The 13726-nt window shown below is 50.1% G+C and overlaps 1 protein-coding gene across 1 annotated transcript; it reads right to left on the bottom strand.

Moving 5' to 3' along the window:
- Positions 1-58: 58 nt before the first annotated feature.
- Fam210b (family with sequence similarity 210 member B) lies at positions 59-9937 on the bottom strand. Its single transcript, XM_038331592.1, has 3 exons — positions 9677-9937; positions 3751-3920; positions 59-3136 (listed from the first exon to the last, which is right to left on the bottom strand). The coding sequence occupies exons 1-3, from the start codon at positions 9860-9862 to the stop codon at positions 2920-2922; spliced, it is 573 nt and encodes a 190-aa protein (XP_038187520.1). The 5' UTR covers positions 9863-9937; the 3' UTR covers positions 59-2919.
- Positions 9938-13726: the final 3789 nt, after the last annotated feature.

The raw sequence follows: 13726 nt of genomic DNA on the forward strand, positions 1-13726 counted from the left end.
CCACAAGGATGCTTTTCCTAGCTGGCGGCAGTAATGGCTTAACAGATGACAGAACACATCATTTTACAAAAGTTTTTATTGGTTTCACAGAATCCAAGCTGGTCAGTGGGTCTGCTTAGAAAACTAGAGGCCAACAGTGGCTTGCGTTTTAAGATTGTTTCCTTGCTCCAGTTCCACTGAAGATAACAGGAGCAGATCTGCTTGGCTTGCTGGTTTATATGGTGCTTTTAGTCTTTCAACCTCTCAACTCACCCCTGGTTCTGGCTGTTGGCTTGGAAGACCCATGCTGTGGGTACAATTGGTTTTATTGCTACTTTCAATGTATTTCTTTGCATAGGTATTACTAAGGAACCTGAATGGGCAAGTAGGATGGGTGGAGGTCCACGCTGGGCAAGATGGAGAGACTCCCCCCTCCCTCCATCTAGTCCACACAAGCCCCCGACATTGACCTAGGGCTTCTTGCTCAGCTATGTGGCTGTCTTTGGGATTAGTTTCTGTAGTAATCCTGATCTTAGTAAAAGCTTCCAGCTGTGGGCTGCATTAAGAGGAAAAGACCGCAATCCCACTTCAAAGATCTCACGAGCGGAGAGTTTGTCTCACAAAAATTTCTTTTAAATGTTAACTGAGACAAATGGTGTGGGTGACTGTGGGCTAAGAAACTGTCAGCCAGATCTCAGTAAAATGCGTTCCTGCTAGCTAGCAGTGCTTTCTTTGTGTTTTCTGATTGTCAACGGAATTGTGAGCAAGAAAAACGAACGCAACCCTTCTCACCATGCAGCTGAGCAGACTTCAAAATCTGGCTCCCCAGGGTAGAACTGTATAAACTGACGTGCCTAAGGGGAAGGTTCTTTAGCTATGGGAGAGAACAGCCAGGGGCATCTGGAAGGATTCCAGAGAAAAGAGAGAAGTAGACGCAACATGGCCAGCAGATTGGACCTAACCAGGGCTACCTGTGAGAGAGGAGAACACAGTAGCAGCAGCCGAGGAGAGTAAGAGTAGCTGGGGAAGGGAAGCCTGTGAGTTCAAGGGAGTTTGGTAGAAGAGGAGGTGCTAGCAGGGACTTAGAAATGTATTCCCAGTACTTATGATGCCAGCATGAGCTTCGATATGCTGATAGCCACAGGTAGCCATAGCTCCCTTCTGTCAGAGGGAAGGGAAATGTCTCTTTTTGGTAGAGGGGAACCGGTTTCACAAGTTCTGAGGAATGCTGGCTGGCTTTTATGTAACCACCAGAAATCCTTTAGTCCAGGTGGACCCCATTCCTGGATCTTTGGACTGCCTTTGGGGCTTGGGGGACTGGAGTTTCTTTTGGCTATGACATGACAAGTGCCTGCCCAGAGGGGAGGGTTGAGCGAGGGAGCCAATTCCTGCTCTGGCTTCCTGGAGGAGGAAGCCTAGGCTTGAGAGTCTGCTTTGGTTTCTACTCTAATGGCCTCTACACTTACCCTCCCGTGGTGGACTGTAGTTAAACCTGTCCCGCTCTCTTGTGCTGCCTAGTTCTACGTCAAGATGAGACATATTTCTCAACTGAGAAAATACCTCCATATGAAAGGGCTGTATACAAGTCTGTACAGCATTTTCTTAATTAGTGATTGATAGGGGAGGGTTTAGCCCATCGTGAGTGGTACCATTCCTGGGCTTTTGGTCCTGAGGAAGAAAGCAGGCTGAGCAAGCCAGTAAAGCAGCACCGCTCCATGTCTTCTGCATCAAGTCCTGCCTCCAGGGTCCTGCCCTCACTGCTTTTGATGATGAACTGTGACATGGACCTGTGAGTAAACTCAACCTCCTCCACCCCGCCCCTGCCAAATTGCTTTTGATTATGGTGTTTCATCACAGCAATAGAACCCTAATTAGGATCTCTCTTCCCCTCGGCTTGTAGTCCTACACGGTTGTCTTCTACTTGGAACAGACAATATTTTCCATTTTTTTTGGAAAGTGGTAGAAATACTTTACGCATATGATTCAATTCAAAAAACGTAAACAGTGGCACACTGTAAACATGGTGTCAGCTCTGGAATGTCTCAAGGTTTAGATAGCTTAAGAGGATTGTCTGAGAAAGCTAGGATGCTTTTTTGCTTCTATGGAAGGATCTGAGTTCCTTGAATATGGGCATCAGGAGCCAAGGGCCGCCGCTGTTTCCATGTTTTAAAACAATACTATCCCGTATCAGTGAGATTGCAGACAAACAGCCTCATCATACCCAGATGCTCTGGAGTCAGTGAAACACCAGAAGCTCGTGGCTGGTTTTCCCCGGAGCAATTGTTATGAATGTCAAGGATGTTAATGGAGACTGTGATTAGGGATTGTTAATTTTTCCTTGATTAACTGCGGTGCTGGCAGCTTTCTGCAGAATACTGCGTGTTAACTGCAGGTTGCTGCCAGTGATAAATCAGGTGAGAGGGTGTTCTCAAAGCCAGCAAATTAATCACTGCTTTTCAGGAACCTGAGCCAAGGTTAGCCCCGTGGGGTGCTGCAGAGACTCCTGCCTAATGATCTAAAGGGGCATTCTGTAGGCAGTCCCATTTTGTACTGGGATCAAATTTAGGTTCTTGGTGTGCTGGGCGAGGGTTCTGCAGCCAATGCCCTCAGTCCTCTCTTCGCTGACCCCGATCGCAGTAGCTCAAGCAGGCTTTGAGTTTGAGATCTTCCTGCCTCAGCCTCCTCAGTAGTTGGCTTTACTGGCCTGGGCCACCATGTGTGGCTGTCAACTTATTTTGAAGCCTTGGTGACATTTTAAGTCACGAACATGGCTCCTTGAGAATTATCATTAAAAAAAGTAAATTAATACACCAGATTATTGCTGGCAAAAGTAAAATCAACTCACAAGGAACACAGTCATTAGCCTCTGCCCCATGTCCTCCCAAAAAACCCCACCCTGAAACCAACCCAAATCCTGTAGTTCAGAAGAAACTGGCTTCCTTATGGCTTGGTGGCTGGAGGCTTAAAGAGTCCCACTCTGCGTAAGTATCTAACGACGAAGGGCACGGAGAACAAGGTGACGCTGATCCTCACGGGTGCAAACAGCTTGTGGATGGCATAGGCCACCACGAATGTGCTGGTGCCGGCTGCCATTTTGGATTGCACCAGGGACTCTTTGAAGCCAAGCTTAAGCAGGATTGCAGACATGTCGATGCCACTGGGGGAGAAAGAGGCAAAGAAAACGTCACAGGCAGGGATTAAAGGAAGAAACTGAATTGCCTAGGAGGGTGACAGTATTTTCTTTTTAATTATTAAACAAACCCTTATGATTATTGTGTGCATGAATATGAGCAACGCACATGCCATGGCACGCATGCAGAGGTCAGAGGGCAACTTCCAGGAGTTGGTTTTCTCTTTGGGTTGTGAGCTCCGGGGTAGAACTCAGATAGCCGGACTTTTCTGACAAGCACTTTTTACCTGCTGAGCCATCTAGCCAACCCAGATGAAATATATATATATATATTACAAGGAATGGATGAATAGGTAGGTTTCAGCAAATGAACCTCCTTCCCCCCCAAAACCCCCAAAACCAACAACAAAATTCATCCACATTTTAGCTTACCTTACAGCAGGAAGAAAACAAAAACTAAACAAAAAAATGTTTTTGCGATAGAGTCTCATATAGCCCAGGCTGACCTCAAATTCTATGTAGTTAAGGATGGATGACCTGGAACTGTGACCCTCTTGCCTCCGCCTTCTGAATGCTGGGATTACAGCTGTGGCTGTTGCTACCACATCCAGCCACAGGGTGAACACTGTTGAAAATCGTACCTGGAAACAACTGTGTAGAATATCCCCAAGGAGACCAGCGAGATCCCAATGTGCAGCGACACGCCCACGGCCCCGTATTCCTGGAAGACCTTCTTCAGTTGCTGTGATTTGCTTAGCTTTCCCTCTGTGCTCTTGGCACCGCTTCCTGGCTCAGTGATTCTGTTGGGCTCCTGTGCACAGAGCAAAGGGAGGGTAGGTTGGTGGCCGCCACAGATGTTTACCCTTACCTGAGTTTTATACCTCTTTCTACCCACTTATTATTATAGACACCAATTAGCACTCTCATTCCCACTAAGCCAGGGCTCGGTCAGCCCCGATGGCCCCAGAAATGGCCCAGGTCACCTCCTATTGCAGGACTTGGCAGATGGGATCTGGACACGGAGCTTGAGATGGGAATGCTAACTTGGATTGTTCCGGGTGGGTCCTTATAAGAGAAAGGAAGGGGCAGGAGTTGGAGTCTGAGTGGAGAAGGTGATAGCAGGTGCGGAGGTTTGAAGATGCTCTTCTCCTGGTTTACTGGTATGTGGGCGTGGGTGTGGGTGGGGTGGGAGGCCTACAAGCTGCAGGAAGTGGATTCTGCCCTGGAACCTCAGGAAGAAACTGGCCCCGATGTCACCTTGCCTTTAGCCCCGTGAGGCAGATTTTGGACTCCTGACTTCTAGCCCAGGAGCGAATGTGTCAAGCATTAGATGAGCCGTGCAGGCTTGTTATAAAGGCCAGAGCTGCGACGCTCGATTGGAATGACTGTAGGAGACACGTGTGTGCAGGTCTGTGAGAATTTCCACAGGAGCTAAGGCAGGGAAGAAGACCCATCCTGCATGTAGGCGGCACCATCCCCTGGGCAGGGCCCCCGTGCTGTGTAAGAAGAAAGTGCTCTGAGTGCCAGAGCTGATCTCGCTCAGCTTCCTGAATTCAGATGCTTTCACCCTCTGGCCACCATGACTTCGCCAAGATGGACTACAGTCTCAATGCACGGGCCAAAGTGAGTCAGTCCTTCCTGATGTTGCTTTTGTCATCTATGTGGTCACCGAAAGGAGAAAAGTGACCCGTGAGAGCTCAGACCATCCAAGTCTGTGGACTGAGCACACAACTTCATGTCTGCACTACCCTAAGATGACGTGGGTTGAAATAGGATGGGGCTCCAAAAGTCACTTGCCTTCGCTGACACAGGAAACATGACAGGGAAGGCTCATTCCCAGACAAAATACTGACCAGAATGGGTATAGAAATTACCCGTGCTGTGAAGCAATCTTCTTTTTAAAAACACATTATTTGTGTGTGTGCACACATATATGTGCACAGGCATGCATGTCGCAGTATGTACGGGGAGTTAAAGGACAACTTGGTGAGCTGATTCTTTTCAAGCACCTTTACATCAGGTACTTTTCTGTGGTAAAATACCACAATCAAAAGCAGTTTGTGAAAGAGTTCGTTCTGGCTCACAATTCTAGAGGGAGAAGAGTCCATCATGCCTGGGAGGCATGCCTGGGTGGCAGCAAGGGGCAGCTCGGTGGCCAGAGTGGGAAGCTGAGATATCACATCAGGAAACGGAACAAACTGGAAGTAGAGCAGGATTATACTGAAAGGTCACCCCCAGAGAAAGGCTACACCTCCCCAATCAGAGCCACCAACTGGGGACCTAGTGCTCACACGCCTGAGCATATGGGGACATTCTTATTCAAACCACATGGTGGGGACCAGGAATTGAGCTCAGGGCTGTCAGATGTACAAGGCAAGTGTTACCCACTGGACCATCTGGTTGGTTACATGGGGTGATCTTAACACACACTGGATTATCGTCTGAGTCTACAATTTTGGGACAGACAACAGAGAGCCTAGCCACACCTAGATTAGACAAAATATACCTCTACAAGACAGTGCTTTTAACCAAAGGATTTATGAGTCTGGCTCTTGCCAGTCACCTCTGGTTATTGATTTTGCAGCTGGGCAGATTCCTTCCTGATTTTAACATGAGAGTCTGCAAAGGCAAAGGGAATGAGCATGCCAGGATCCTCAGGAAATGAGCCAGGACCCCCCAACGAGAAGGAAACCCACCAACTGAATCTACACAGCCAGCTGTGCCACACTGCAGGGGACCACCAGGTCTATCTTTGCAGTGGCAGCCACTTGCTGCAGCTCTGGGCCCTCACTTTGCACTTGTGGGATAAGGCCCGTGACCCTGCTGTATCCCTCCCCAGCTCCCGGTGCACAAATGCTGCTGACCGTGGATGCTTATCAGTGGGCAGCTAGAGTACTCTGTTTGTACCTTCGCGCTTGAGCCCAGCTTTGGCTTCTGCAGATTCAGGGAAAGGACTGGGACTGGGCCTTGTCATCAGTTCCAGAGGTGACTGGAAAGTAATCACTAAGCTTAGAGAGAAAGCCCTGCTCACCTGACCCTCTGTCCTGGCCCTGCTAGCTCAGGATGTGCTCCAGGGATGAAATGTGTGCGTGCGTGCGCGTGCACGCAGTGCGTGTCCATTCCACATGTCTGATACAAATGCAAATGCTACCTCCTTTAAGAGTCCCTCCACTGTAGCCTGTAAGTCCTAATCAAACAGTACCTCCATAAGGCTTTCCAAGGCTGCCCCTTTAAGATTTGTTTATTTTATGTGTATGGGTGTTTGCCTGCACATATGTATACCTTTGCACCAAATACATGCCTAGTGTCCATGGAGGCCAGAAGGCCTCAGATCCCCTAGGACTGGAGTTATAGATGGATGTGAGCCATCCTGTGGATGCTGGGAATTGAACCCAGGTCCTCTGCAAGAGTAGCCAGGGCTCTTAACCATCGAACCATCTCTTCAGCCTGCTCCCCTCTCTAAACAAAGTCTGGTCCTGATGTTTGCTCTGCCAGCCCTGCAGAAGCTGCTGTTTATTTTCTAGATGGAAGTCTGGCTGCCTTTCTAGTCTCCTTTCTGGGCCAGAAGGCCTTTTGCCAAACCTGAGGGTGTGAGACAAAGGGGCTTCATCAGGGACAGCTGTGGCAGCTCTGGGGCATGGAGAATGGGCCATAACTGAGATTGCCCAGGCCAAGCTTCAATGGGCTTTTGACTGACACTGGCCTAAGGGAGATACAGGCACTGGGAGGGGCTGTAGACCATTCTATCGGCACAGCCCAGAGGGAGAGGATTTCTTATCAGGGAGAACCAGGGCCTCTGTGAGCATTTCAGCAAGGGGTGCAGGACTCAAGGGTGGGAGAGGGGCAAGTGCTGGGCAATAAAAGAAGGTGCTGGCAGCTTTTCCTCCTGTCCTCCAGATCCAGAACATCCCGGAAAAGTCTCTCCTATTAGGAATGGCCACTCTTGCAGGACATGAAGGACCACACATTTTTCTACCAAGTCCTTGAGGGGTTTAAAGAAGCCAAACCAGAGGGATTTATGAGCGTGACCTGCAAGCAATGGGGGCATTTGTAGACACTCATTGTCCCGTAGAGTATCACTGCTTACTGCCCCCAAGCGCTCTGTACTGCCCTGAGTGTGTGACATTGACCTCAAAATGCTCAGGCGGGGATTTGGCTCCATGGTAGATGGTCTAGCATGTGCAAAGCTTTTATTTCTTAGCACTGTATAAACCCAGCTTGGTGGACTAAGCCGATAATCCCAGCCCTTTGGAGGAGGGGACAGAAGGATCAGAAGTTCAGGCTTATTGAATTGGAGGCCAGCCTGGCTGGAGTACACGAGACAGTGTTTCAAAACAGCCAGAGGAAAGCCTTATCAGAAAAGGGGCAGGAACTTGACCACAGTGCTGGGAACCCGCTTTCCACTCGTTTGATAAGCACCGCACGTGCTGACTTTGTACCGAGAGTGTTCCGAATGCCGGGAAAACTTTAGTCTTACAACACCCTCACGAACGGAAGAGGACCTGCAGAGCCCTGAGGGGCTGAGTGTGTAACCAAGGACAGCACGGGAGCTAACCGGATCCCAGTCCCAGCACTTGGCCTTCTGTCTCTTCTCTGGGTCAGGGTGTTCCAGAGTAGAGGACAGTCCAGTGAGCAAAACAGACCAACCTCAAAGGAGACTACGAGTCTCGGGAGCAGAGGACAATGGTGACATAGCAGGGTGGGGACACACCAAGACAGACCAGGACAGGGAGTTTGAGGGGCTGGTGGGACAGGTGCTGCTCATCAGATAAGGGAAACCAGCAAGCTGCTCGCATAACAGTGCCTCCCCCACCCAGCGCCATGCCCATAGTGGGCTCCACTCGGTCTACATGACCCTGACTCATGTGACAGGAAAAGGCAGGCCTCTGGGGCACTGTATCTCCCCCTCTCTGACACAGTGCAGTCCTTGTTGAAGGCTGAGGTGGGCATGGCACTCAGACACTTGATTTAATGTCTAGAACATTTGGAGACCCCAGCTGGCCTCCTAATGAAGGCAGCCAGAGTGGAGATGGAGTGGGATGCTGGATTGAGGCCTAGGCAGGCCCTTCCCCCACGGCGAAGGTTTCTCAAGGAGTATCTTTTGTTCGAACCTTCTGTTAGGTTCTAATTCCATCCATCTCTCAATCAGCAGAAGAGGCAAGCTTGGCCCCTGGGCTCTGGGGCCCTGCTGTGGTGTGTAATCACACTGAGGACAGCAAGTCTGGCATGATGTACCAGATGCCAGCTAGCATGCTCTCTCTTATCATAGTCAGCCTCTGGGAAAAGACTCATTAGCATCTCATTCTAGAGACACGGAACCGTGGGAGCATTCGATCAAGGTTACTGACTTAGCAAGCAAAGACAGGGATCCTAGGGGCTGGAGACCACACTCATCCTTGCTGTGAACACACACCGATCAAGGCAGAGTCTGGGCTGCCGGCAGGGCTTAGGTGGTGGAACAAGGTGAGATATTGTTCCAGATCACGGAGGCAGAGATTGGAACTTCAGAGAAGCGACTGTGTGTGTGTGTGCTCGCGGGGGTGGTTGGGGGGGGGGCACACCACTGGCAATCAGGGAAGACTTCCTGGAGGAGAGGGAAGCAGAATCATCAGGAAGCAGGAGGTATGTTCTAAGCATCTTGCCCTGGGCTCAGGATTAGAGATTAGGCGCCAGTGTCCTGTCTGTCACCCAGGAGAGGAGAGGGGAAGGAAGGAAGCCCATCCATGTTTGTTTGAGGCACCCAAGTACAGGGACTAATCCCTTTGGCTACTTACTGAAAAGCTACAAGAGCAGACAGGGCTCAGAACTGCCTGATTCATCGCGGTGGTCCTCCAGACTCTTGGTGGCAAGGTGCCAGTTTCAGCCTTCTGAAAGGCCAGGCTCTGGGTCTGAAGTCACACAGCCCAGGGATGGGTGGGTCCAGACTCAGGAGCTGGAAGCCCTCTCCTGTAGGGATCCAGGCTTGCGCCACGACTTAACGCTTCCGATCTGGGTACTCCACTACTTTCTTCAGAGACCCTCTTGGGCTGCGCTGCTGGCTGAACGGAAGCTAGATTTCACTCTTAGCATTCAGGGAAGGCAACCACAACGTAACAGGACGGACTGCTTGCCCTGAGAGCCTGCTCTTCCAGCTAGATAAAAAGGGAGGAGCAACCGGCACAGGGAGGCGGTAGATACACCGGCACCCCAAGAAGCCGCCTCCTGGGCCCAGTGCCCAGGCCTGAACTGAACTTCAGAATGGACAACTTCAAAGGCCGGCTTGGAAGTTCATGGTGAGTTCAGGCCCCTTGCAGTCCGCTCGGAAACGCCACTGTTCTGGCTTTAGAAACTGGGGCCCGGCAGGAGACTCCATGACCTTGGGCCGAGCACCACACCACCCCAAGCCTCAGTTTCTCAGGTTGCTAACTGGAAGAGATGTTTTTCCGATTCTAGCGATCTGAGAACTCAGGGACCCCAGAGGTGACCCATTTTGGGCAGGTGCAATGCAAAGCTGTCCTTGGGACTGGCCCTGGCACGGCGCTTGGGTTACTTGGGGTTCAGGGTCCAAGTAAGTGTAGAGAGGCTTACCTGGCGGCTGAGGCAGTCCCTGCGGGCCGTGTGCAGCAGCCGGGAGTCCGGCCCGGGGCGGGACAAGGCCAAGGCCCAGAGCGGTGGAGCGCAGGAGGTGGCGGCTCCCAGGAGCCAAGGGGTCCGGGGCAGTATCCGGGCGCCCACTCTTCCCGCCGGGCTAAGCAGCACCAGCAGCCCAGCCATGGCGCTCCGCGAGCAAGCGTTGCTCCGGTGCTGCCCACTCGGGAACCAGCCCCAACACCCGCGGTGGGCGGGGCCGTGGCCGTGAGCCCGCCCCACCGGGCCGTGTCTCACCCTCCCCAGGCCCTGCCCCTCCAGCGGAGCGGAGCGCGGTGGGCGGGGCTTCACAGCTGAGCGCAAGCTTTGGGCTCCACCCACCAGCTCCGCCCTTATCAGAAACAGCCTATCCCTGGGTAGACGGAATCTTCTGGAGCCGCGTGCTCTCATCCCTGCCTCTAGGCCCCGCCTCCCTAGATAAGTCCCGCCTCCTGGAGCGGAGTGGGCGGGGCTGGGGACCGGCCAAGATCTCCAGCCTGGCTGTAGGGAGCTCATGCTGGTCCTTTGTGGAATGCATATTTGCAGGGCTTTCCAGGAGTTTTGAGTTTCCAGACTGTGGAGTGTGGCTGTTGTTTCACGCCGAGGGCTCATGCATCTTTTGTTCTTCCTCCCAGCAGAACGGGTGAAATCTGGAAGACTGCTGCTTACATGATCGCTTTGAAAAAGAAAGAGACTGTAGAACTTAACACTCACTTGAAGAAGCCCTGTAAATGACCCCACTACATTGCTGATGTGAACACGAGAGCAGCCGCTGTGGAAAATAGTTTGGTACTTTCTCAGGTAGCTAAAAGTATACACACCAGGTTGCCCAGCAACTCCACTCCCATAGTGTCTCAAGGGAAGCAAAGACTCTCATTTCAATTCCTAACTAAACTGTGACAAGAACTCTCTCTCACCTGACTCTGCGCTATTGGGGACTTGACCCCATAGGAAGGCCTTGCTGGCATAGGTGTGGTCCCTCTTCCTTGCACCTCCAGAACCGTGAGCCAAAATTAACCCTTTTGTTTTTATAACTTAGAAAGAAACGAAAGCAAACTATGATCTTGACCTGGAGGTGCAGTCCTATGATTCCAGTACTCGGAGGTCAAGGCCAGTCTTGACCACGCGAGAACTTGTCTGACACACATGTACAAGAGACTAAAATGAGAAGACACAAATACTCATGCAGGACAATCCAGATGCCTGTCACCTGTGAAATGTAACCACAGACTCTTCTGGAGTGGACCCCACTCATTAGGGATTAAAAGGGCAATCTGGGGCTGGGGCGATGGCTCGGCAGGCAAAACACTTGCTGTATAAACCCAGGGTCTGAGTTCTAACTCTGGGACCCAGGTCAAGCGGGGCCGGCGGGGGGAGAAAGGACCAGCTTTTCCGCAAAGACGTCCTCTGACCTGCACATGTGCCCCCTCATAATAATAAAATCATTTTTAAACGGAATGAGTTGACCCCTTCATCCAGGGACAAGTCTCAGGACTGCCATGTCAAAGGGAAAATTCTAGCCACAGATACAATGTGCCTTAGGATTTCATTTTCACAGAAGGCCAAAAACAGGCAAAGTTCTGGAGAGCCACAACAGGTCAATGGCCATTTGGGGCTGAGAGTGGGAGGTGGGATAGGGTTCAAGGGACATGGGGATGACTGGGCAGTGACGGGTCACTTCGGTACACTTAGTACAAACCACTTTTATGCTCTGCATTTATACTCCAGGAAAACTATTCCAATAGTCCTCAAGACAGGCATGGTAGCTCAGGTCTATAGCCACTGCACTTGGGAAGCAGAGGCAGGAGGATGGTGAGCTTCAGGGTAGTCCCCAGACTCAGTCTCATTAACCAAAAAGAATAAAAATAATAAAGCTAAAATTGTTATGATGTGTTAGCTGCATCTCACAGAAAACACACTGGATGTGTGTGCATTCTGTTTACCATGGCCTGTAAGAGTGTCTGAAGGAGGCAAGGTAGTCTTGTGTGGAGTACTATTCTTGGGGTATTCAAGGAATAAAGACCAATTAAGGGTAAATTCTTAGTCAAACTGGCCCTGCAAGTCTAGCCATGTGATCTAGGATCAGTGGCTCAACCTCTCTGAGCTGCAGTTTAAATGAAGACGCCAAAAGTTCCCCTCTTAGAACTGTTGGGAGAAGCCTTTGATGCAGACCTTGAAAAGGGCCTTTACTTAGTGCCCAGTGCACAAAGAGAGCGGGTGTATCATCTGGGATGTCTCCAAGGTCAGAGCGGCCTCCCGGTAGCACTTCATCTTGAGGGCCTCCTAGTTCCCACAGTGCTCATGTGGCTGGGTCTCCTTCACTTGCTTAGGCTTCCTCTTCTGGCTTCATAGGAACTGAGTTTGTGACTTTTGCTTTGTGGGTCTTGGGTAAGAGAAAAATGCTATGGAATCATCTTTTTGTACACTCTGAAGACGTGTCTTTGCCAAGGCGTCTTCTGATTCGATTAGCAAAGAGCCGACTGGCTGCTAGCTAGGCAAAAAGAGCTGAGTTGGGAAAACCAAGTTGAGAGGATGCTGGGAAGAAGAAGGGCAGAGTCACGGGGAGTTTCAGGAGGTGTGGAGAGAAACAAGATGAACATGCCATGCTGAAAAAAGGTACTACCACGTGGTAGAGTGTAGATAAGAAGTATGGGTTAATTTAAGGTGTAAGAGCTAGTTAGTAATAAGCCTAAGCTGTTGGCCAAGCATTTATAATTAAGTCTTTGTGTGGTTATTTGGGAGCCAGCAGTCCTGACAAAAAAACTCCATCTACACGTTTTACTTTTGCCCTTTAAATGTGACAGGGTGAGCAGGAGTTGCTGTGAAATGCAGCCACCGTGAACCATGTGCTCATATTAAACAATTAATAGCACGTGTGTACAGATATTACTAATGTACACATTCAAGTACAGGTGTGTCTAGAATGCAGCACATGAAAGTGCCCCTCTTCCCTTCTGTCCCCTATGGTCCCCCACTGCTAGTCATCATCATCATTTATGCCCCAGCAATGCTTTATTTAGCATTGTCCCTATCCTGGGCAGTCCTAGATGCTTGTGTTAATGTCAAGATTCCACAGTCTTCCTTTATGCTCTCTATCCAGTGTTTTTCAGGTTTTCCTCTTCATCTTTTTTTTTTTTTTTTTTTTTTTTGGTTTTTCGAGGCAGGGTTTGCCTGTAACTTTGGAGCTTATCCTGGAACTAGCTCTTAGAGACCAGGTTGGCCTTGAACTCACAGAGATCAGCCCGAATTGCCTTCTTTACAACTCTAAAACCTGGATAATGAAACGCCCCTCAGAACAGCAGCTGAATGTGTTTGAAATGGCATGTCTCAGGAGAATTCTAGGCATCACACGAAGAGATAGGCTGCACAATGATGACATTAAGAATCATCTCCGTTTACAGAAAGAAGTAAACTACAGGCTATGGCAACGGCACTTGAGATACTTCGGTAGATACCTGAAGATAGCCCTGCTTGGAGGAGTTCCCACTGCTAGTAGAAAGTCCTGTCTGTAAACTCAGTGCCACATGGGGCCTGACATCCCTCCATCATGCACACATTTTACTGCCAGCAATGACTTCTCATCAGTAAGAGGCCTTTCCAGCGCACAGGTGTGCGCAACAGAGTGCACCAAACAGCTATGAATTAGTCTGGAAGTTTTCAAAATATTCCTGTATCTGAACAAACAGACTGCAAGTAGGTTGGAAGACAGTCAGTTAACCACATCGGGTAACTTCTCCTCTGGAGTTATTTTTGGAGGCCTGATATGGGTCACTGAGCTTTTTTGTTCTTGCTTTTAAAACGATCTGGCTAATAGCCTCAAATTTACAATCTTCCTTGCTTTGGTCTCCCAAGTATTGAGATTATTATAGGCAAGTGCCACTGAGCACAGCATGACTTCATTTTGATCTGACAACCCCCCCCCCCGCCATCCGTATCTGAACAATATTCTCGGGAGACCTCTCTGATTAGCCATCTGGTGGTTTGCTCTCAATTGTCCCTCTTGACTGGGAT

Source organism: Arvicola amphibius, chromosome 5 (assembly GCF_903992535.2).
Source record: "Arvicola amphibius chromosome 5, mArvAmp1.2, whole genome shotgun sequence".
NCBI lineage: Eukaryota > Metazoa > Chordata > Mammalia > Rodentia > Cricetidae > Arvicola > Arvicola amphibius.

What these genes read in the sequence shown, in the direction of transcription:
- Fam210b (XM_038331592.1), bottom strand. Translation starts at nt 9,862, where the DNA reads ATGGCTGGGCTGCTGGTGCTGCTTAGCCCGGCGGGAAGAGTGGGCGCC. An exon ending in GGGACTGCCTCAGCCGCCAG is followed by an intron (nt 3,921 to 9,676) that starts GTAAGCCTCTCT and finishes CTCTGTGCACAG; the next exon opens with GAGCCCAACAGAATCACTGA. An exon ending in TTCTACACAGTTGTTTCCAG is followed by an intron (nt 3,137 to 3,750) that starts GTACGATTTTCA and finishes TTTCTCCCCCAG; the next exon opens with TGGCATCGACATGTCTGCAA.